Source organism: Pongo pygmaeus, chromosome X (genome assembly GCF_028885625.2).
Source record: "Pongo pygmaeus isolate AG05252 chromosome X, NHGRI_mPonPyg2-v2.0_pri, whole genome shotgun sequence".
NCBI classification, from domain to species: Eukaryota; Metazoa; Chordata; class Mammalia; order Primates; family Hominidae; genus Pongo; species Pongo pygmaeus.
In genome coordinates, this window is record NC_072396.2 from 135,081,303 (window position 1) to 135,107,225 (window position 25,923).

The 25,923-nt window shown below is 38.3% G+C and overlaps 1 protein-coding gene and 1 pseudogene across 12 annotated transcripts in view; one reads left to right on the plus strand and one right to left on the minus strand.

The window, feature by feature from the left end:
* The window catches only part of ENOX2 (ecto-NOX disulfide-thiol exchanger 2), a 278,132-nt gene that overhangs the window by 18,118 nt on the left and 234,091 nt on the right, over window positions 1-25,923 (minus strand). For all 12 annotated transcript variants that reach the window (XM_054472151.2, XM_054472149.2, XM_063660718.1 and 9 more), the window contains 3 exons: window positions 25,688-25,900; window positions 23,802-23,908; window positions 14,733-14,847 (listed from right to left, as the gene is read on the minus strand). In XM_054472151.2, the coding sequence (XP_054328126.1) occupies window positions 14,733-14,847; window positions 23,802-23,908; window positions 25,688-25,900 (435 nt within the window). The remainder of the gene's footprint in view (window positions 1-14,732; window positions 14,848-23,801; window positions 23,909-25,687; window positions 25,901-25,923) is intronic.
* LOC129024879 (SREBP regulating gene protein-like) lies at window positions 3,792-4,400 on the plus strand (annotated as a pseudogene).

Sequence of the window (25,923 nt, forward strand, 5' to 3'; positions counted from 1 at the left end):
AGTACAAGGAGACAAATGTTGTCTTCACACCTATTAACACAACATCCATTCTGTAGCCTGTGGATCAAGAAGTCATTCTGACTTTCAAGTCTTATTATTTTAAAAAATCATTTCATAAGGCTATAGTTGCCATAGATAGTGGTTCCCCTGATGGATCTGTGTAAAGTAGATTGGAAACCTTCTGGAAAGGATTCATGATGCCATTAAGAATGTTCATGATTCAGGGGAGGAGGTCAAATTATCAACATTAACAGGAGTTTGGGAATTGACTTCAACTCTCATTGATGAATTTCAGGAGTTCAAGACTTCAGTGGAGGAAGTAATGGCAGACGTGGTGGGAATAGCAAGACACCTAGAATTAGAAGTGGAGCCTAAAGATATGGATTGAATTGCTGGAGCCTCCTGATAAAAATTTAATGAACAAGGAGTTGCTTCCTATGGATGAGCAAAGAAAATGGTTTCTTGAGATGGAATCTATTCCTGATGAAGATGCTGTGAACATTGTTGAAATGACAACAAAGGATTTAGAATATTTCATAAATTCAGTTGATAAAGCAGTTATGGGGTTTGAGAGGACTGACTTCGATTTTGAAAAAAGTTCTACTGTGGGTAAAATGCTATCAAACAGCATTACATACTACAGATAAATCTTTAATGAAAAGAAGAGTCAATTGATATAGTATACATTATTGTCTTACTTGAAGAAATTGCCACAGTCACATCAACCTTCAGCAACCTCCAACCTGATCAGTCAGCAGCCATCCACATAAAGGCAAAATTATCCCCCAGCAAAAAAGATTACAACTTGCTGAAGGCTCAGATGATAGTTAACATATTTTTTTTTTTAGCAATACAGTCTTTTAAAATTAAGGTATGTAAATTGTTTTTTAGGCATTACGCTTAAAAGACTACAGTATAATGTAGACTTAACTTTTATATGAACTGGGAAACCAAATAATTCATATGACGTGCTTTATTGCAATATTAGCTTTATTGCAATGGTCTGAAATGGAACCTGTAATATCTGTGAGGTGAGGTATTCCTGTATGTATTTATGTATGCTTATGGACAAGTGAAATAAATGACAGCAATGATACAAGAAATGGTAGGGGAGAATCAGGAGCATTTTGCTATTATAAGATACTTGCGGTACCCATGAAATGGTATAGTGTTATTTGAAAGTGGGGTTGAATTAATTGTAAATGTATATAATCTAGGGCAACTACTAAAAAATGTGAAAAAAGTATAAATGATATGATAAGGGAGAAAAATGTGGAATAATATAATATGTTCAATTAAAAATACAAAAGGCAGAACAAGTACAGAAGACAAAACTAGAAACAAAAAACAAGGGTAACCAAAAGAAAACAGCAACAAACATGGTAGATATTTATCCAACGATATCAATAATCACTTAAAAAATTATTGATCTAAGTATGCCAATTAAAAGACAGATGTCAGTGTGGATTAAAAAATAAGACCTAACCATAGGTTGTCTACAAGAAATCTGCTTTAAATATAAGGGTGCATATAGATTAAAAGGAAAAAGATGGAGAAAGATATACCATTTTAACACTAATTAAAAGAAAGTGGAAGTGGCTATATTAATTTCAGACAGAGCTGATTTCAGAGCAATGAAACTTATCAGGGAGTAAGAGGAGCATTGCACACTATTGAAGGGGTTAATACTCCAAGAAGACATACCAATACTGTTTGTGAGCCTAATAACAGAGCATTAGAATACCCAAGTGAATAACTGATACAACTGCAAGGAGAAATACATGAATCTACTATTACAGTTGGAGAGTTTAGCTCCCTTCTATGAGAAATGGACAGATCCAGCAAACAGAAATCAGCAATGACACAGTTGAACTCAACACCACCATCAAACCACTGTATATAATTACCATGTACAGACTATTTCATCTAATAAAAGCAGATTACACATTCTTCTCAAGCTCACATGGAAGTTTAACCAAGAGAGACCACATTATGGGCCATAAAGCACACCTTAAAAAGTAAAAGAAGAGAAATTTTACAATGTATGTTCTCAGATCACAGTGGAACTAAATTAGAAATCAGTAACAGAAAGATAGCTGGAAATTCCCCAAATATATGGAGCTTGAACAGTATACTTATAAGTAACACATAGATTAAAAAAGAAATCTCAAGAAAAATTTACAAGTATTTTAAAATAAATGAAAATGAAAATACAAGTTATTAAAATTTGTGAAATGCAGTGAAAGCAGTACTTACGTGGGAAATTTATAGCATTTAATCCATCTATTAGACATAAAGAAAGTTCTAACACTAATAATCTAAGCTTTTACCTTAGGAAACTAAAACAAGAAGAACAAATTAAATAAATCCAAAGTAAGCAGACATTTTGTCAGTTTCTTACAAAACTAAACATACTCTTACCATACCATCCAGCAAACATGCTCCTTAGCATTTATCCAAATGAACTAAAAACTTGTGTCCACACAAAAATCTGCACATGGATGTTTACAGCAGCTTTATTCATAATTGCTAAAAGTTGGAAGCAATAAAGATGTCCTTCAGTAAGTGAATGGATAAATAAACTACGGTACATCCAGACAATGGAATATTATTCAGTGCTAAAAAGAAATGAGCCATCAAGCCATGAAAAGACATGAAAGAAAATTAAATGCATATTACTAAGTGAAAAAAGCCAATCTGAAAAGGCGATATACTATAGGATTACAACTATATAATATTCTGGAAAAGACAAAACTTTTTACTGGAGATAGTAAAAAGATTACTCATTGCCAGTGATTAGTGAGGAGGAAGGGATGAAAAGGTGGACCACAGAGGATTTTAGGGCAGTGAAACTATTCTGTATGATACTACAATGGTGGATACATACCATTTTAAATTTGTCAAAACCCAAAGAACATGCAAGACCAAGAATGAACCCTAATGTAAACTATAAACTTTAGGTAATGATGATATGTTAATGTAGGTTCATCAATAGTAACAAATTACAATCAATTGTAACAAAATGTACCATTTTGGTGAAGGATGTTGATAGTGGGGGATACTGTGCTTCTACAGGGACAGAGATTATATGGAAACTCTCCACTTTCCGTACAATTTTGCTGTGAACGTGAACTGCTCTAAAAAAGAAACTTATTAATTTAAAAAATGAAGGAAACTTAGGTTATATGTAATTATTTATGGTTTAGGACACATTGTTCAAGTTCAAAAATCATAAAGCCTATTTCAAAATATTTAATCAGAAGATTTTCATTCACTCAACAAACATTCATTAAGTACCTTTAGAATGAAAGATAGAATGAAGTGGAAAGCAAAAAATTGTGTAAAGGTAGACATAAATTAGATAAAAAGGCAAGGCTTTTATTTTGAGCCGTCTCCTCAACCTTATTTTTAATGAGAACCAAATAATTATGGTGGGTTTTCCATAGGTATTAAAGAGGTCAATAACACTAGTTTCAATGTAGTCCAGAAAATACAATTTAGAAAATCAAGTTTCAGGCTTATAACTATGGTTTAAAAAATGTGATCTCACTAGTTTCTATTGTTTACATGCCAAATTAATGGAAACATTTGTAGTTTATACCTTTTTTGATTACTAACAGAACACAAAACCCAGAAAAAGAGACATTTTTAAAATGGATCAAAGCAGACTGGGCCGCAGGCCGTGGGGCCCACGCCCGCCTGGAGGGATAGGGCTGCCCAGCACCTAAGGGCTGGGCCTGCTGCGTTTCATGCCCCATGCCCCGGCAGCCGCACCCCACATCTGCGCTGGGATGGTGAACCTAGCAGTCATGGTGTGGCGCTGGCTTCTGCGGAAGAGGTGGGTTCTCGCCCTGGTCTTTGGGCTGTCGCTTGTCTACTTCCTCAGCATCACCTCCAGGCAGGAGGAGAGGGCAGTGAGAGAGAGAGGAATCACCTGCAGGTTCAAGACCATGATCAGCCCATCCCGTGGAAAGTGTAGTTTAACTTGGGCAATAGCAGTCATCCCAGCAATCAGTGCCACAACTCCATTCAAGGGAAACAACTCATCACGGATGAACTCAGCTACGTCTGTGAGAGGAAGGATTTGCTGGTGAATGGCTGCTGTAACGTCAACGTCCCTAGCACAAAGCAGTACTGCTGCGATGGCTGCTGGCCAAACGACTGCTGAGTACTGTGTCTCCTGCTGCCTGCAGCCCAGCAAGCAACTTCTCCTGGAGCACTTCCTCAACCAGGCAGCTGTGGCATTCCAGAACCTCTCCATGGCAGTCAAAGATCGCTTAGAATTGTGCCTGGTCAAATGCAGGACCTCATCCCAGAGCCTGCAGCATGAGAACACCTACTGGGACCCCATAGCAAAGTACTGCTATTGAGAAAGGCTGCCAGAGCTCTTCCCTGCATGACAGGCTAGTGGACTTACTCCAGCCTGGGTGAGGAGGCCCCACTGAAGAACTCCCCTCCTGGGGCCCAGCTTCAGCACTCAGGCCAGGCCGTGGGAAGAAGACAAAGGCAGCACTAGGAAACCTTGGCTTTGACCACTTCTTGTGTTGTCATCTTTGGCTTCATTGATGACCTGGGCTTACCAGATAGAACTCTTCTGTAAAGCAGCTTGGACCCTCCAGCTGGTCCGAAAGATGAAACCGCAGGCCAGGCTCATGGCAGTGTTGGAGTTCTTGCATGACTCGACCCTGAGACCTGCACAGGGACCTGTGACTTGTGTTCGTCAGGGACTGGTGTCACTTCTAGGTTTGATCCAGGCCTTTTCACTGTAAAATTATTTATTGGATTCCTTTGGAGTAGTGGGAAAATTATAATGTTTTATGTAGGAAAATGCCTTGCCCTTCTAGTTGAATATGTTCAAGGAAATTGTTTTTTTTTATAGTTAATAATAATTTATTGTATATTTCAGAATATCTAGAAGAGAAGATTTGTAAGGGTAACTAAGGAAATTGTTTTTGTTGTTGTTCTGTGTTCTCAAGTTTCACGAGTTAAGTCATCCCTTCACCCAGATAAAATGTTTTGTCTTTTAGGACACAGATGTTCTCTCTAGGCAGTTATTTTTGTTTGTATTTCGACAGTATCAAGCGTAGGCCCTGAACATAACCTGTTAGCCATATCCTGATGTCTAAAATTATCTAAAAACTCAGACACTCTTCCATTCTAATCTAACTGCAAGATTTCTAGCAGTGGGCACCGTGTGTCCGCCCTCAGGTTCTTTTCTAGTGACAGTTGAATTTGCTCATATACCCTATGGAGAGCACTGTTTTAGTAGAAATCTAACTTCTCATCCTGGAGGAATTTTCTTTTGCCACTTAAAATTAACTGTGGGCTGCTAAGCCAGGGTACAATGGGAGCCTCAGGAAGATCAGAGGCAACTTCTTCTGCTCTGTCAATAGAAACCCAATGTTGAGGCAATTCCTAAACAGAGATGCACCTAACAGCTTGCTGTACGTGTTCATTCTTTATTGCTTTCAGCTTTGGGGGTGCAATAGGTATAAATGTTTAGCTTCCCTATTATTTGCAAAGAAGAAGAAGAAACCCAACTTATCAGAGCGCTGCAAGAGAAGAGTCTTACTCCCGCCCTGAGTGGGAGATGAGAATGGTCATTATGGCTTAGAGAATGCTGCACATGTAGGTTGCTGGTGTGCCCTGAATCCACATACATAAAGCACTCCCCATTTTTCTACTGTAATGCAGATTCTCTGATTCAAGGTCTAGCATATTTGATCCTAAGATCAAGACATCATGCCCTTTGAATAGTACTGCTCTTTGATTTCAGTAGTCACATTAACACACAACTCTCCTATATTCCTTCACTAACCTCAGGATCGAGCAAGGTCTTTTTTATTTTTTATTTTTGTTCAAATTATTGACCTGGGAGCAGGGTGCTAGTTCTATGGTCAGAATTCAACATTTCTTTTTTCAGTGGAGCTTTTTCTTTGGGCCATATTTGCCTTCTGATACATTTCTGCAATATTTCCTTAACTTCCTACTACTACCTCTTATACTCATCTCCCAAAATAGTTTGCCTCCCTTAAATAAGTTTTCGTAGATGGTAAGCTGTCAGGCAATTTAAAAAATATTAGATCCCAAGAAATCTATTCCGTTTGCATTAAACATTGCAGATTCTGTGTGTTTGCAGCAGGACTAAATCAAACTCTGACGTAAAAAAATAAAAATAAAAAAATGGATCAAATTTACAATCTGTATATTAAATGTATAAGAAAGTTAAAATGCAATTTGACAAAGATATGAATTTTCTTAATTACCTATAGGGAAGAACTTTGGGTAGAAGAAAGTAAAAGAAAAGTGACAGAAATTAAACTGGCTGGGTGCAGTGGCTCACACCTGTAATCCCAGCACTTTGAGAGGCCTGAGGTCGGGAGTTTGAGACCAGCCTGACCAACATAGAGAAACCTGTCTCTACTAAAAATACAAAATTAGCTGGGTGTGGTGGCACATGCCTGTAATCCCAGCTACTCGGGAGGCTGAGGCAGGAGAATCCCTTGAACCCAGAAGGCAGAGTGTGGTGAGCTGAGATTGCACCATTGCACTCCAGCCTGGGCAACAAGAGCAAAACTCCGTCTCCAGAAAAAAAAAAGAAAAAAGAAAAAAAAAGAAGGAATTAAACAATTAAAATTATTAGCTATAAATGGTGAAAGAAGGGTTTATCTAAAGGAATTTCAAAGAGAAGATTCATCCTCTACATAATGAATGGAAAGAACTTATGCATTACAAAGATGAAATATTGCTGTGGTTTGGTTATGATTTATTTTTCTTCAGCAAAACCCATATTGAAATTTTATCCCTAATGTGGTGGTGTTGGGCCTAGTGGGAGGTGTTTGGGTCATAAGGGTGGATCCCTCATGAATAAATTAATGCCCTCCCTGGGAAGATGGGGTGCATTCTCACTCTATTAGTTGTTAAAAAGAGCCTGGCCGGGCTTGGTGGCTTATGCTTATAATCCCAGCACTTTGGGAGGCCGAGGCTGGTGGATCACGAGGTCAGGAGATTGACACCATTGTGGCCAACATGAAACCCCGTCTCTACTAAAAATACAAAAGTTAGCTGGGTGTGGTGGCATGTGCCTGTAATCCCGGCTACTCGGGAGGCTGAGGCAGGAGAATTGCTTGAACCAGGGAGTCAGAGGTTGCAGTGAGCCAAGATCGCGCCACAGCACTCCAGCCTGGCAACAGTGTGAGACGCCATATCAAAAAAAAAAAAAAGAAAAAAAAGCCCGACACCTTCCCTCTCCTCTTGCTTCCTCTCTCACCATATGAACTCTGCCTACACTGGCTCCCCTTCACCTTCTGCCATGAGTGGAAGCAGCTTGAGGCTCTTACCAGATGCAAATACTCAATCTTGAATTTTCCGGCCTTCAGAATTGTAAGTCAAATAAACCTTTTTTCTTTATAAATTACTCAGTCTTAGGTATTCCTTTATAGCAACATAAAATGGACTAAGACAAATATATAGAAAAAAAAAACCCATATTAGCGTGAAAACATTCTGTACTCCTAAAAGGAAGCTGCCTTTAGAGAGGTGCTGGGTTTAATTCAATTCCTTGAATATGGGGGTTTTCCTAAAACTAGTATGTACTGATGTAGGCTGCTGTGGTCAGATGGTCTATCCAAAGCAGAAAGTGGCAACGTAATAGGAAGGGTTCTGGTTAGAAATACCTTCTACTAGTGCTGTTGAGGTGTTCTTAGCATCCACATTTGTTTTCTGTGGATGGCCATGCAATGATCCTGATACAGCAGTTTTAAACCTTGCACTTTAGTTTTAAAGACTTACAAAAAGATCTTTGGCATGACATATTCATTTTATGATTGGTTTTATTATTAATTTTAATTCTTGTTGTTATGCAGATTTTATGTCTTTTGGATTCCAAGCACTCCAAATAATATCTGTCCTTGCCATCTCTTCCAGTGGCTGGGATACTTTTTATCAGACAAGCACTAGCAACCACAACATCAAAAGAAGATACTATGAGTGAAGATGATTTTTATATACAAAACTCTATAGAAAAAGGCATATTAACTATCTGCCAAACAGAGGAAGAAATATTTGGTTTGCTTGCAGGGTGAGTACCAAGGACAGTATCTTGAGCTGGAGTTTGGCTGAATAGTACACAGGTTACTCTGTAAATCAAGTGACTCCTACAGATTAACAATTATTTATTTCTGTTTTGGTTTGCATGTTTGTCCTCTGGCAGTCCACATGGCTCAATACAAAATAGTGATATTTCATTTTCCTCCTTTTGTTTCTTCTTGTACTGCAGGCCAGTAATTATGCTCATGTTCTACATGTCACACGGAGATACATGGAAGAGAAAAGGGCAGAGATCTAGGAGAATGATTAGAGGCGTATTCTCCAGTTTAAATGTAAAAATATTTTCCCTCTGAGAAAATGAGGAGGAGAGACTGTTTTTGTCCTGGGGGAAAGGGCATGCTGATGAGCAGTGATGGATACCTGCAGCCAAGTGGGAGCAGATAATAATCTTCTCAGTTTGGACCTGTCACCAAGCAAAAGAAAATGCGATCACCTGTAATGCTACTGAGGGGACCTTACCTACAAAATATATTTCCCACTCTCTGAAATGAGGGTTTTTTGTCATTTTAATGAGGACACCAAGTCTTTCCTTTCACAGACTTAATATTAATTGGGCCCATTTCTGAAGTTGAAGTTCTTTGTACATTGACAGAACATTGAAAAGTTCAATATTACCTTTTAATAATATGTTTGAGTAGGTGAATCCATCAGTCCTGATACTAAAGAGCATAGTACAGTGAATGTATTCATATCCTGCCATCATTAGTTCTTGGCTTCTCCTTTTTGGCTATTTCCTATGTGGGGAAAATGTTTCTCTTTATGACAATTGTTCCTCAGATCTGAAGGCTGCCAGTTCATCATGGCAATATGAAAGTATGAAGGCAGCTGTGAACTCCTCTTTTTAGCAGAGCCACTAACAGCAAAATCCCAGACATGTTTCTGTACAACAAAAGATCAAAAATGATTTTGTGCCATTAAAAAATTAGTGCCTGAGTCTCTTCAATGGTACAAAGACAACAAGAAAAAAAATTAGTAGAAGTAAATTCAGGGAGTCAGCCACCCTTTTAAAGCTTAATTACAGGAAATGCTAAAAATGTTACAAAATTATAGAAGGAAGAATGGGTAACATTCCTCTCAAGGCTCATAAGAAAGTTTGAGCTGCAGTGATTCACAAAGGGAAAAAGCTGAAAAGAACAAAGAATGGGAGGAAAGAGCAGGAAATGATATGAATAAGACCTATTGGGGTGGTTGCATGTCAGCTCAGGCAAAAAATCTCAAGTGGGTTTCCTGACCTCACAATGCCTTGCTTTCCCTTGCCTCTACAGGTTATTGTCTCCATTCCAATCAGGCTTCTGCCAGCATGGATGCACCTGGAACCTCATTGTTACCCCTCTTAGATCTCTAAATTCCCATCTCAAACACAGAATCCTCATCTACCATTTTCCTCACTGCCTCTCATCACCTCAAGACTGTTCTCTTTCCTTGCTGGGATCTTTAATCTCACGGAGTGGCCAACTTCACTAAGCTAGTTCATTAGCTGCTTTCTGGCTGAATAGATCCCAGTGCAAGCTCTTCACTGCCTTGTATTGCTTCAGCTTCCTGAAAACCTCTGGCCAGGCTTACCATGCCAATCCCCAACTCACAGTCACTTGACTCCACTCTCTCTTATCCTGGGCCACAGGGAACTCTTATAGGAAGTTGCAGAGCTAGACAGCTACATCAATACACACTCATGTTGGCCCTTGCTGATGGGTCTCTCACCTCTCACTGATTTCTTTCCTCCATACTGCCCATAGCATTTATTCCAAATTGGTTGCCTTCTCCTGGTGGTCTCATTTCCAAATCATTTTTGTGATGAATAAACAATCTCTTAGTATATGGAGAAGCCTGGGCTACCTATATACTTTCAGCTTCCCCTCTCTTGTCTCAGAGAAAGAGGGCTCTCTCCTCTCTAAAGTAAACGCTACTTGAATATGGATCCCTTCCCTTTCTTCTTTTCAAAGATTCCACTTCCATAAGTACTCTTTTATTTTCTAGCATCTTCAATCTCATACTCTCCATTGCCTCCTTCCTTTTTATTGAACAACAACAACAACAACAACAAAAACCCTTAACTTTATTGATTCTAGTTGCCATTTATAATATCCATATTTCCTTTTGCTTAGTGCCCAACTTCTTGATCTATGGTCTTTGTTTACTTTATTTTACTAATGTCATGTATTCTGGCCCCTACCTCTATCACTCTACTAAAATAGCTCTTGCCCAGCATTGTTTCTCTCAATTCCGATTTTCTTTGTAACATCTGTTAATGTCAATGACTACTTATGTCTATAAAAGCTTTTCTTGGTTTCCACAACCCAATTCGTTTCTAGTTTTCTTCCAGCCTCTCAGAACTGCTTTTTTCTAACTCCTCTGCAAACTCCTCTTTCTTTCCTTCTCCTTTATTGTGGATAGTCCCCCAAATTCTGTATTCAACCTTTTGCTCTTCTTTCACTTGTCTTTCATATTCATTTAATAATTTTCTCAGGGCTTCAGCCGATACCCCTACACTACCATCTACTATTCCCTCTAGTTTCTTCAACTCTAATTTGAATACAAATCCCTTCTGCCCGTTTCTCAATGATCTACTATCTGCAGTTCATCTCATCATATTCTGCAAATCAGTCCCATCCATTAGTCCATTTCTGTCAGTTCTACTGTTATGGTTTGAATTGTGTCCTCTCAAAAAAGATATGTTGAAGCTCTCAGCATCTGGCTTATTTGGAAACAGGTTCTTTACGAGGTAGTCAAATTACAATGAGGTCATTATGATGGGTCCTAACTTGATATCATTGGTATCCTATTGACAGAGGAAATTTGGACATAGAAACAGGCATGCACACAGGGAGAACACCATGTAAACACGAAGGCAGAGATTGGGATGATGCATCTACCAGACAAGGAACGTCAAAGATTGCTGGAAAATGACCAGAAACTAGGAGACAGGAATGGAAGAGATTCTCCCTCACAAGGAACTAACCCTACTGAAATCTTGATCTCAGACTTCTAGCTTCCAGAACTGTGAGACAATACATTTCTGTCATTTAAGCCACCCACTTTGTGGTACTTTGTTATGACATCTCTAATGAACCAATACAATCAACAGGTCTCCAGTCTCTCAGACTAGAAAACGCAGACTCATTCCTGGCTTTTTCTTTTTCTTAATCATCTGTATCCAATCTGGCACTAAAGACTTAGGTATATTCCTCGAAAATGACTCCTAGCATCTTTAATCTCATTCAATCCATCGCCTCCTTTTCTTCTACCATTTTTGTCTCAGTTCCTCTTGCCTTCACTGTGGTCCCACCCTTCATCATTTTACATCTCACTTCCTGTAAAAGTATCTGGTTAGACTCTCTTAATTGAAGATTATCTTTTAAAATGTATAATTCATGTTGCTTTCATCATATTAGTGCCACAGACAAGATGTGCTTACAGTGGCATATTGCTTACTATGCGAAATCTAAGGTTGGCATACATAGCCCTCCATAATTTGGACCTATCTACTCTACTCAGTCTTTTGTCCCCTATATACATCATGCTTATTTCCCTCTTTGAGCCCCAACTCTTTTACTCCCTCCCTTCCCCCCACCATCAAGATGCTTTCTTATCTTCCTATCATCTAAACCTGTTCATCTTTCAAGGACCTGATCAATTTTTCACTGACTGTGACAACTCTGGCCCACACCTAATAACTCTTGCCCTGCTGCATTCTAATCAGTACCTTCCATGTTAGCAGCAAGTGGTATTTCTAAAATTTTGTGTGGATTTACACATATTTATATCTCTATCTCCATCAGCTTATAGGACATAGTGCTTATCAATTAATTGGCCAAACTCTTAAAGTGGAAATAATGGAAAATAAAAGGTGGGGAAGGAAGAAGGAGATTAGATTAATATTAAGGGAACAGAAAACTTTGGCCAGAACAATGAAGGAGAATTAGTCTAAGTCAATGTTTTCCAAATGTGCTTCCTGGACCACCAGCATCGCAATCATTTAGGATGGCTGATAAAATGCAGATTCCTCAACCCTATTACAGACCTATTGGATCAGATTCTGCAGCTTAGACATCTGAATTTGTAAAGGTAATCCAAATGATTCTTCAGTATACCAAGTCTGAGAACCACTAGTCTAAGTAAACACAGCAGAAGATGGGTGCTGAAAGGGAACAGCTTTTCTTATGTTTACTGGGTACAGTACTTTCCATCATGGCTAACAAGATAATGAAATAATTTTACACTATCATAATTTGCTTTGATGTGATTGTCCCTTTTCAATAGATTGCTTTGTGTACATCAGTCCTTTCTTCCATGGCAAGAGTATTTAAAGTACTGCATCACAAATATGGACTGGCTAATATAGAGTCTCTCAAATAATAGAAATTTTGTGGCACTCCAAGGAAAGATAACTGAGACTTCTAGGCTGGTTTTACTTTCTTTGGTAAGTAAAATCTAACCAGAAACATGCCATAGGTTCCTACAATTCAAGTTTGGTAGCATGGACAGAGGAAAAAAAAAAACAACAACTCTGAGATCTCGTTGCTTAAGCTTTTAATTGGAACCAAATGATAGCTAAAACATGTAGCCACTTTAGATAAAAACTGAAGACCTTTTCACTGGCTCACATTGAGCGGCATTTCTGCAGTTGAGTACTACAGAAGTGAGATAACAGAATTAGATACAATTGAAGGGAAGAAAAATGCACAAAAGTCCTTGAATTAAAATGAATTGAAACCTTCTGGGAGAAAAGCTATTTGGTAAGCTCCATTAAGTCTATTGTAGATAGCTTTATTTGACAAAGCAGCATCCTGGCATGTGGAACAGGAAAGAAAATAGCTATAAGATGATCTGTCAGGGAGTTTCCAGTCTCTAAACGAATAAGATTCTGTGCAGTAGCCAATACAGCTTTTAACTCAAAAGAGATACAGAAGCAAAATGCAATCATATAACTCTAGTAAGTGCGTTCAATCTGAATCTCCCATATACCCCTCTCCTCCTCCAATAACTCCAGAAACTCAGCAATTTATCAAGTGGATGCTCAAACTTACGGCAGCATTTATTTCATGGTAACACTGAATAAATACTGTGTACGATACTGTAGATACTGAGGTGTAAACAATCATACAAGTGAAAGATTAATCAGCTATAAAACATCTTAGCTAAGCACTTAAATAATTTGAATAGTTCAATTCTTATTCAACTCTTTGTTTATTTTGGCTATGAGTTTACAGTATTTATTTGCAGTAATTAGTTGACTATCCTGAAAATGCCAGCTAACCACTGATTACAAAGGGTTTATTCAATATAGATAGCAGTTTGTATGTTTAGGGTTCAAACATATGGCAAAAATAGAAAAAATTCAGATGTAATAGCTAATAAATATCTTTTTCAAAGTCTGACTTGGTGTTTTTCTTTCCTTCAGAGTTTCTGTTCATGGAGTGAAAATTCTAAGACCACTCAAGTGGCTATAGAGCTGCTGACTTCACTATACAAGCACTGGAACCAGGAAATTCAGATTTGAATTACAATCTCTTTCTCTCTCTTTTACATACACACACACACACACACATATACACACACACACAGCAGGAACAGTATACAACTATATCTCCAATCTCTAGCATAGTGCTTAGCATGTAATAGTTACTAAATAAATGGATGAACTCATTTAATCATCACAAAATCCCTGTTAGATGTTTTTTTGTTTGTTTGTTTTGAGGCAGAGTTTTGGTCTTGTTGCCCAGGATGGAGTGCAATGGTGTGACCTCTGCTCACTGCAATGTCTGCCTCCCAGGTTCAAGGGATTCTTCTGCCTCAGCCTCCCGAGTAGCTGGGATAACAGGCATGCACTACCACGCCCAGCTAATTTTTTGTATTTTTAGTAGAGACGGGGTTTCACCATTTTGGTCAGGCTGGTCTCGAACTCCTGACCTCAGGTGATCCCCACCCGCCTCGGCCTCCCAAAGTGCTGAGATTACGGGCGTGAGCCACGGCACCTGGCCGTTAAATGGTTTTTATAATGTACTCCTTACAAGTGTGGAAGCTGAGGCTCAGCGGGGAAGAAGTCCCTCCTAGGTCAAGAAGGACAGAGTTCGGACTAGAACTCAGGTGTTTCAACTTTAGGTCCAGTGGCTTTTCCACTGTACCTTCCTGTAATCTGACTCCTAAGATTGTCTGGAATGGTTTGCCTAAAAAGAGTAGTCTTCTGGCTATTTTATTATCTGCAATGGTAATTCTCCCATCCAAGATAGTTTATTATGAAATTGAAGGGGAGGGTATTATCTAACGTTCAAAAATTTTGCCCTATGGGTCCCACTAAGGACCTGTAACACGGCCTCGGTCTCACAGTGAGGTTCTGACTATACTAGGTTAGAGCTGCCTAAATGCCCAGCGCTTTTTGGAAAAGAAAGTCCACTTTTAATTAGGCACTTCAATGCAAGGTATGGATAAGTGAAAACCACAGAAAATCCTGTAGCCACAGAGCTGATATTCAGCCAGTATGTACACATATGGCCTTGCCAATTATTTCTAGCTGGTATCCAGGCTGATGGGTTGATGGCCATACCTTACCGGGTATTAAAAGTTTGAAAATATCATGTCTGCAAGTACATGTTTATTAAATAAAGAAAACAGAATTATCTTTACCTGATTCCTCAGTTTCTTTTGTTTCTGTCGTTTCTTCTATTTCATCATCAGACATTTCCATTTCTTCTTCTCGCCTGATTCCCATTAATTCATCATTATGAATGTTGCGAATTTCCTAAGGTTAAAAGGTATGCTTTTTAGGTGGGAATTCCTTGAAAATGTTGAGGAAATGAATGGAGTTAAGGATAAGATAAAGCAGCATTTTTTTTTTGACATATTAGGAAAAAAATCCTCCAGATACTCTTAAGGCAAAGAGGCATGTTGAAAGTAAAACAGTCTCAGACAAAGCAGACTTGGTTATACTCTGTCTTGCATTAGGCTTTCTTTCCAGACCCAGAGCTCCAGGAGTCTATGATTCTTATATTCCTATCATATTAGAAAGTATTTTTGGCCATGAAAGACATTTTACCTCTTACACGGATTTGTGGACTTTCCCTTAAGGGTTCTGCTATTTTCACCTCCCCATGTTGGACCCTTTAATTTTGCTGCTTGCCATTCTCTTCTCTGTCTTTTTATAGTTTTACTCAACATAACTCTTAATTGAGTTTTTGTAGTTTTAGAAGTTACAGCAAAATGAGCTTTCAGGAGTAATATTCTACCAGACCAACCTTCCCATGGATAATAACTATAATCTTTGGACAAAACACAAAACAAAACCCATTAACTACTTGACGACATTGGAGAGTGAACAAAAGCAGACATATTCTGAAGAGAAGCTGACACTTGGAAGAAAGGAATAGCATAGGGTGAGTCTCTCAGTTTTTAAAGGGCAATTTAGTCTGAGGGTAGACTAGAGTTAGCACCTCATAAGATGGCTAAATTTCTAATAGAAAGCCCATAGTCTTTATGGCCTAAAGAACTCAAGGAGAGTTCAGGGCAGTTACAGCCACTGGAAAGTAAGAAGGGAATCCCAGAAAGGAGACAATAGAGGCAGGGGGAAAGAACTTTAAATTCTGTATATAAGATCTGCTCAAATGTCTGCATGAGACCCAAGCCAAGAAAGCACAAGGAAGATTCCCAACAGCACAGCTAAGGCTAAAAGAACTGAAATGACAACTGATCTGGCCATCCAAGAGATAGAATTCCCAGCTTGAATCCAACTAAGTAAATTGACCGTTACAACAAATGAAAACAAAGTCAACATTCTTTGAAAGAACATAGCGTAATCCAGAGTCTTCACACATAATATCTGTAATATCTAGGATAAAGCCCAAAATTACTTGACATAGAAAAACTAGGAAGAGATGGCCCATTTCCGAAAGAAAGGACAATTTGTAACAGAGACCAACACTGAAATCACCTAGATGTGGTAATTTAACAGACAAGAAACTAAAGCAGCTATTAATATAACTGTGCTCATGATGTAAAGAAAATATGTTTATAATGAATGAAAAGATAGAAAATCTCAGCAGAGGAATAGAAACATTTAAAAGGAGCCAAGAGTTCTTTTGTCTGAAAATAAAAAGAAGTAAGGATTCTTTTGCCTGGAAATAAAAAGAACCAAAGATTCTTTAAAAAAATTTCTATTCCTCTGCTGAGATTTCCTATCTTTTCATTCATTATGAGCATATTTCTTTTACATCACTGAGAATTGTTATAATAGCTGCTTTATAATCTTGTCTGATAACTACCACATCTGGGTGATTCTACAGCTAGAAAATGATACCTGAAATAAAAATAACCAGACGAGCCTAAAAGTAGAATAGAGATGACAGAATAATGAGAGAACTTAAAGAGAGAGCAAAACAAATGTATCCAATTTGAAGAACACAGAGAAAGATAAATATTTTTAAAAAACAGAGCCTTGGGACCTTGTGAGATTACAAAGATCTAAGATACATGTAAATAAAATTGCAGAAAAAGAGGAGAAAGAAAATAATTTTAAAAGATTTGAAGAAATAAGGGTTGGCAATTTCTGAAATTTGATGAAAGACATTAATCTACATATTCAAAGACCTCAGTGAACCCCAAGCAGGATATGTGTGAAAAAAGTACATCATATTAAAACAGCAGAAAGCTAAAGATAAACTCTGGAAAGCAGCCAGAGAAAAGAAATACATTATACACAGGGGAACAACAATTTGAATACTTTGACTTCCTTCAGAAACAATTTAAGGCCAGAAGTCAGTGAAATAATATCTTTAAAGTTCATGAAGGAATACAAATATCCATTTATTCAGAATTCTGTATTCAGAGACAAATTCTCTCAAGAATAAAGCTGAGGTATATTTTCAGACAAAATTAAATGCAAGAATTCATCAACAACAGACTTGCACTATAGAAATATGCTATAGAAAATGCTGAAGAAAGTTCTTCAGGCTGAAGGGAAGTGCTAACGGATATAAACACAGACCTTCAGGAAGGCATGAAGAACACTGAAAATGATCAAGATCCCATGATAAAAGTCACTTTAAAAAGGTAAGCACAACAACTGTGCATTTTGAAGCAGCTTGCAATCATTTAGAGGCCAATTAATGCCTGTCAGAGGCTCCTCAGCACTGAACTGAGAATTCCTTGCTTGGATTAGCCTGTTCTGGCTTGTACACAGGAAATATCCGAAGTTGTCTGTGAAAATTGCCTCCATTTAGGGGAATTATAAGTATTTCAAATGGATTTTTAAATAATTAATGGTGTAGTCATTATCCCAACCAACATCCTCCTTTTTATTCCTTTTATCAGGAAAAATAATGATTTCTATCTCAAGTTTTTACTAAAAATAAATAAAAGACTCTTTTTAAAAAAAGTGAGCTATTTAGTATCATCACTGATAGTTAAGAATAGAAAAAGAAGATGCTAACATAGACTCTCCCATGTACTTCAGGGGCATTACTTAAAATAGAATAAAATAATGACTTGCTTGAGAAAAATGAACTTTAAAGGGCTGTGTCAAGAGAGAGATCTGCTATGTCTTATTCAAACTTATTACACAGAGAACAATAAAGGAATTCCTCATTTCTGAGAATTCATTCTATCTCAGGAGTCTGATTTTCAGTTATCATCAAAGAGTTGTTACTGAAAAGGTGATTATAATGAAGTTTGACATTGGCAAATTCGAATATTGTACAACTTACTGCATTAGGAAAAGTCATGGCTTTCTAGTTGCCTAACAAAAATGTAGACTGTTGGAGAGTATAAGCAGAGACCAACTCTCAATTCACAAACATGTCACATAACCCTGAGAAAGTTACTGTGTTTCTCAGAAGAGTAAAATATGTTCCTTCTAGGGAAATGTCCCAGGGCAGGAATATCTGAGAGCTAAGACATGTCCTCTAGCTTTTCAGCATCCACAAAACATCTTTCTTCTTCCAGCTGGGCAAAAAAGTGTAATCTCTTCTTAGAAACATAAAAAGTTAAAAAATTACGTGATACAGCTTATCTAGTCTTTCACATCTTCAAAAATCCCTGGAAATATAACAGACCTATGAACAAATTTTACCTAAATGTTTCAAAGTACTTCAAGAATAAGAATCATCAGTTGCTTTAACTGATAATAAAATAAGGGTAAGAAAAACTAAGGGGTATGTTTCCCTAAGTGGTTCAGTCAGGCAGGCAAACTGGCAGAGCTCAGAGCCCCCTACCCACTAGACAATCCTTTCTAGCTACAAAGAAACTCAGGCTCATATCATTATTCTTCTATAAACACCCAATACTATATCACACGAATGAGATAAAAGGTAAAGAGAGCAGCAGAGGTTATGGAGTACTATACTAAAGTAAGCTTATGGGGAACATTTAGTAAGTGACAGTACTCCTAAAAATAAGGAGTGAGGTTTTAATTCTTTGAAAATCTTTCCCTTAAAGCACTTGATGTCTGAGCTACTTGTCTTCTGTATTCTCCGGTTGGATCAGAAAAGCTCTGCTTTGGGAAGGAAACCCTAATAAATACCTTCAGAGTGAAGGGCTAAAAGGTGACGTGAACCTGAGGAAGGCATTCTACCTAGTTTGGACATAGGTGCAGGCAGGGGAAAAACTCTGAGCCACTGAAGAGCAGACAGCAAAGGAAATAGCTGTCTCCCAGATTTGCCCCATTTTCCATCCTGGCATTTTGAATCCAGTGCGGAAGCCAAAAAAATGGCGATGGCATGCGGAAACATTTTTCAGCAATTTGCATTTGTAAATCTCTACCTGAAATTGACTGGGTCACATCACTGGTAGACTACAACAAAAAAGGTAAGATAGCCCTCCTAAAGTTTTTATATCATTCTCCTGCCCACAGTAGATCTGTGATATTTTTCATTTCAACAGTGAACTGTTAGTGATTTCTGGAAACACGTTATAATGACTGAGCCTGATCTAACGATAACTTTTTCTGAAGCTTAGAAATTCACACACTACTCTATAATGGGGGACAATGTACTTTCATATAGAATAAAACTGAAATCTGAGACAGGAAAATACATGAAAAGAACCACTTCTGTACCAGCTGACATTTTTGATTTATCATAAAGTAAGCAAATCATAAATTGTTACACATTAATTATCTAACTATAGTTTCACAAAAATGTATGTGGATTTAAATTAATCTTATTCATGTTTTATGATAGGAACATGATTACCAGACAAATCAGTTTCTTATTAAATGTGTAACAAAATTCTACTTAGCCAGAGTTTCTTTTTTTTTTTTTAACAGGGTCTTGCTCTGTTGCCCAGGCTGGAGTGCAGTGGTGTGATCACGGCTCACTACAGCCTTGACCTACCGGGCTCAAGCGATCTTCCCACCTCAGCCTCCCAAGTAGCTGGGAACACAGGTGTGGGCCACCACACCCGGCTAAATTTTGTATTTTTGGTAGAGATGGAGTTTTACCATGTTGCCCAAGCTGGTCTCGAACTCCTGAATTCAAGCAATCTGCCTGTGTCAGCCTCCCAAAGTACTGAGATTACAGGCATGAGCCACCACGCCCAGCCTAAGACTTTCAACATTAAGAGGAAAATTGGTGGAGAAGAGATCAGACAAGGGAATGGAAAGAAGCAGAGGATAGGGAGACAGCTTCTACACTTATGTAGAAATTTGATTCTGAGATGTCATTTAATATAATGAAGCAAAGTACAAACTCAGGTTCTTAATTAATGTCTATTATATGATACATAGTGAAAATACAAATTAGGTTTATTCAAATTGTGTTAGTATGTTTTTTGATGGCTGAAGGCCAACAGCTGGTGTTAGTGCAGATGGGTCCTAAACCAAGGGTATGCAGATTATTTGAATATCTATCTGCAAACAGTTCTTCAGAGTTTGGAATGGTAGGCCTGTAATTCTATAAAGAAAGTTATTTTAGCAATCACAGTATTTCATTTTACAAGAATACTAGTAATCATCAAGTCCCTTTTCCTCTAGTCCAGTGGTGTAAAACCGCATCTGAGGGAGGATATAAGAGGATATCTCCTAGGGCTTATTGTTATGGCTCTAGTTTTTACACATTATCAAAGCTTTAGCTTCTAATCTAGGCCAGCTAGAGAGAAACACATAGGTTTTAAGTGATTCTGTAGAAAAAGAGTTCCCACAACACACAGAACTGCCAGTAAAGTCACTATAGACACCAACTTTTAGTAAGGGGAGGGACTTCATTCAGCCTTCTCCTAATACCGTTTTCAGTTGTATTAGCAGGGACCTCACACACACATAAATCAGGAACGTAAAGCAATGAAAAAGACTCATTAGCAAAGTAGTTTGCTTGACATACGCTACCAAAGTTAGTGTCTAAGCTCCCCAAAGGTGGAAACTTTTTCTTCATACTCCACATCCTTTCTCTCAGCAGAGTAAGACCGTGTTGGCTGCTGGTAGAAGGATGACAATGAGACAAGGAACAGGCACTTTGTGACATGAGGAGGTCATTGGTTGATTTGTTCTCAGATGCAACTGGTAAAAAGGTTGAACGTCAGAAACTCACTTTGATGAAACCCTTGGCTTATGAGTTCTATGTAGCTTGGATGCCTAGGTCAAAAATAAGGCAGCCTAGTTGATTAAGTTTTTGAGATGTTCTGATTTTCAAGGGGTGCTAAGAGGCAGCCACAATTTAAGAGGACGGTTTATTTATTTCCCACAGGATACCTCCTTTCAGTCTTCACAGTTGCCTGCTATCAAGTAAAAGTTTGCAGAGGTAAAAAAAAAAAAAAACAAGGACAAAAATAAAAACAAAAACAAACTATGACTTAAAGAGGAACCAATATAAAGTGAAAGAGATCTTTTAGGTTTAGGGAATGCAATACCAGGGAAAGGTTATGAGCTATGTCTCACTTTCAGCTGTTGTAGTACTGAACAAGATTTGAGATATTCAAGGTGGACCTTAATTTAATTCAATCAAACAAGCAGGAAGGATTTTTTGGGGTTTCTACAGTCTACAAGGCACAGCATGAAACATGTAGCTCCTGGAAAGTCATGCTGGTCATGTACTTTATCATCATCACTCTGCCAAGGAAGTTTTGTTACAATATTGGGTAATAGGGTGCAAATATCTCAGTTCTCTATAGGTCCTAAGGAGTGTCCAGCTCACTGGTACAGCTATCTCTACTGTGAGTCTAATTAAACTCAATTATATATCCGCTAGATAAGTAGGCTTAAAATATTAATGGCAAAAACTGCAATTACTTTTGTATCAACTTAATAACTACACAGACCCTTGATGAATATGATTGATGGGTAATATTTTATGGCCACATAGTTTACAAAAATGTTGTGACGGCCGGGCATGGTGGCTCATGCCTATAATCCTAGCACTTTGGGAGGCCGAGGTGGGCGGATTGCCTGAGCTCGGGAATTCAAGACCAGCCTGGGCAACATGGTGAAACCCCATCTCTACTAAAATACAGAAAATTAGCCGGGCATGGCGGCGTGTGCCTGTAGTCGCAGCTACTCGGGAGGCTGAGGCAGGAGAATCACTTGAACCCGGGAGGCGGAAGTTGCAGTGAGCCGAGATCGCGCCACTGCACTCCAGCCTGGGCGACAGAGTGAGACTCCGTCTCCAAAAAAAAAAAAAAAAAAGTGTTGTGACCTAGGCAAATCAGCATTCCAACCAGAGGCTCCCTTCCTCCTGCAAAAAGGCAATGTTGTACTGTCACGGCTTTCCTTAAAGGGTGGGGCCATTCAGCCAACTTCTAACCAAAAGAGGAGTTAGAAGTGTACGTGTATCAAAGGGAAGGTAGAAACTTAATGCCTATTCTGCTTTTCTACAATCATAAGACCTATTGAGCATTTTTCTCTCGACTTTTATTCTTCTGAACTGAAGACTGGATATTTTAAATTTAGCGTGTGAAACTCCCCTCCTCCTCTTGATCACTTTCATTACCCTTCTAACTCCCTGAGGGCAAAGATCATTTTATTCTATGTTGCCTATCATAGTGCTTGAGATGGAGAAAGTGATCAGTAAACATTTGAATCACAAAGTTGAATTTTGTTTGTTGAAGGTGAACAACATGAGGCAGCCCTAGGATTCTAAAACCATTTTGTGCTACAGTAAGATAATAGTTTCCTTTTCTCCCCTAATTCTTTAAAAAACAAGTAAAGATGCTATTGGCTATTTATGACTCTACCCACCCATTGGATGGCTGTCTTCAGGGATTTCTTTCTAGTGACTCCCAGATCCCTTTGCTGTGCCAGAATTGATGGCTCAGATACTATCAGTTTATAAACAGGATTTGGCTTATTTTCTCCTAAATGCTTTTCATGGTTTTCAAATTGTTCTCACACAAACATATCTCATGTATTCTCGTGAAGGACAGAGAGAAATTACTATCCTTATTTTATAGGTTAAGAAACAAAGATCCACAAAGGTTAAATAACTAGCTCAAGACCACAAAGCATTTTGTACCAGAGCTCACAGCGAGGAGAATAATTTCTAGTTCATTTGCTAGCTTTGTAATTTTGTGTAAATCACTTAACATTTTTATGTTTCAGTTTTCCTGCAGGTAAAATATGAATTCTATACCTACTCACTATCCCTTATGAAGTTGTTAATAAAAACTGAAGTAATACTATTTCTATTTTTCAAACTTTTTACACATTTCCTAACTCATCTCATCCTATAAGACTGGTTTCATTATTGTCTCGAATTTACAGATGAAGAAATAGAGACTGAGAAAGGCTGAATAACTTGCTCAGTCACACAGCACTAACATGTCAGAGCTGAGATTTGAATTCATGTCTGGCTCTGAGTTCAATACTTTTTTCACTTCACCATGTCTACTGTGAGGCTCACACAGGTGAGATAACCAACGTGAAAGCACTTTATAAATGTAAATATCTTGTAAATGCTATTTAAAAGTTAAGGAATATGACAATTCACATGGATAGATATAATGGGACTGCTACCAGGCTGGCAAAGAGGACCAGAAATGTAGTTGAAAAGTTGCTGCATATATAAATTGAAAATATTAGGACTTGGTAAGGAAGTTGCCCATAGGAATAGGAGGACTTGAGGCATATGTAACAGGATTTTCAATGGCAGATCAGTGAAATCTCCCATCTCAGTTTTTAATCTTTGATTCAGAATAGCAACCTAATAACATCACATTTATTCTAGTGTTATGCTAAAAATGTCACTTGAGTATAAGCAGAGAGGTGTGTGCCAACCTTAACCTAAGATCAGAGTCCTGTTACCTTTAAAGCTTCCACCTATAAAGATGACTAAATGAATTTGATAAAAGAGGCTCAGAAATTTCAAAGATCCAGTGTAACACCAGGCAGCTTCCGTCCTTCACTGTCAAGACACTCTAAAAAATGTAAGACAGCCCTAATATTACTAACACTAGAAGTGCAGGTCAGTAATTATTGTTGTACCCAAGACTAGCTCGCTTAGAGAAGTAAACTTATAATTATCCCAGCTACATTTTCACTACTAAGGTTTCCATCCAGCAGAATGCATTCACCACAGCACAAGCACATTTATTACCCTTTTGACAGCAGGTGGTCTGGACACAGTGACAGATTATAGAACATGTCTTAGTGTTTCATTAGGGCCTTGTTGTGACCATGGGAGCTTGGCACTATTTAATTCTGGCTAAACTCCAAATCAATAACTTGTTAAAGAAAGAAACTGTCCCCCTGAGGGGCTACCAGAATAAAAAGTTACCAACCTCAGCTTGTTTGCACCACACGCTGATGTTCTTCCGCTGGGCTTTTGTGAAGTGGTCCCATGCCTTCTGCTTGGAGGCGGAATGGTACACAGCCACTATCTGCTCAACTGCAGCATCAAATCAGCAGATGGATCAGGCCAGGGTATCATCCAGGGATGGAAAAAGAGAGGAGAAAAGAAATGAAATAAAAGAGAAGCATCAGGCTTGTTGTATCTTGTTGTTATGACACTATACTAAGCTGTGGTTGTGCTTGGAAAAGGCTACATGTGTTGGGGTACTCTGATTTTAAAGGAGACGCAAAGGAAAAGACATCAACATACAGAAAGACAAAAGGGAACACCAGAGGTTTGGGGTAAAACGGTAACAACTAGAGTTTTAATACAGGCATTGTGAATTCATGGAGGCAGGAGAGGAAGAGTCATAGCAAATGCACTTTAATTTAGTACTTGTCTTTAGTTTAGTACTAGTGACTCCACACAGCATGGAAGAAAATGGCAAACTGTACCAGAAACTTTCTACCCCTGGCTCCTTTCATAGCCCTCTGACACACACTTGGATGTCTTGCTTCAACAGAATTCATGCTTTTACTATTCTGAGGTATGTTTAACAAGAAGCAACAAATCAAAACCTAAGATGGATTGAATCTTTTTTAAGTCTACCGAGATAGACTCATTGACTGGAGAAATACAAGTTTTAGGGAAGGATACTGTGTAAGTGCGGTCCTGGAGAGTATTTGTCAAGGTCTCTTAAAATGTCAAACAGGGAAATGTGTGCAGATGTTCTGGGGCTTTATCCTAATCACAGTTCAAGAGCGGGGAAGCTTAGACATGACTCTTTTGGGAAAAGAAAAGCAGGATAAGAGCCCCTGTCTGGTTGGGTGTTCACAGTAAGAAAATCCAGAGGTATTATTTTTTTTTCTTTACATCCCTGTTTGCACCCTGTCTTCTAATGACTTAAGGATTTATATTCCCATGATGCGTGCTGCTCTCTCTTTTTAAAAATTTATCCTGAAGTCCTGAAGACATGTGCTTTTGCCTCCTGGATTTTATGCCCATATATACTTTCAAAATACAAGTGGCAAATGGAACAACTCCCCCTTAATCACTATTATGTAGGAGTCAAGTACAGGGAAGTCAAGTTTGGAAAGAGTGGACCATAACTGTTTAAAAGCAAAATCATAAAATTATACCCTTATTCTTAAGGTGAATATACTTTCTTACTGAAAAAATAAGAGTGTATAATTTTATAATGTGGTAAACAAAAAATTACTTGATAATTTATCTGATCTGGCTCATTTCAGAGACCTTAGATAGGTTTGGAGCGGAATTTCTTTTTGAAAATGGCCATTTTGGTAGCTTCTCACCTTGTCCCAGTGTCTATGACATCCAGCAAAGGTAGTAGAAGAAAGTAGACTAAATCAAAAATGTAGAAGTAGCAAATTTGATTTTTATCCAATCACCTTGGGAAATATAATTACATTGATCATTGAAATGGAGTTTCTAGAAGGCATATTACATGATGATAATTATACAAATCTGAAGAAAAGCAGCTTTAAAATGCTGATGCTACATCGTAACTTTAGCAATAAAATACCCAGCCCTCTACTGAGGCCCAGGGCTGTAGAAGTACAGGATGTGGTCTAAGGATCAGTGTTTCTAAGGAGTTGAAGTAGATATACTAGAGAAAATGAAGCTAGCAGGTGTGCACATGTCTCCTGTGAAATTGGAGTGTGGGCATTTGACAATATTAGGAGAGCACAAGGCAGTGAAAAAGGGAGCCTTGAGCCTTAACACAGGATGGCTCTGGAGGCCGGAGCTCCCATAGAGAGCAAGTGACTAAGTGAAGTGACTTATTCTCATTCCAGCAGAACTCTAAGTTCCACTCACATTGAATGAGAATTCCAGAAAGGGCCTGCTTGAACTTTTCCTTTGCTTCTTCCATATCTTTCTCATGGGCAGCTTTCTCGTTCACCAGGCGGCGGACATGGCTGTTGGCCGACTGGATCATGGAGTAGAAGTTGTTGGCACTGCGACGGTTGACCTCTCCTCGCTCTATCCAGGTAAGCAAAGTCTGTACAGCTTCTGAGAATTTGGAATCATCTGAAAAAAATGTATTTTTATAA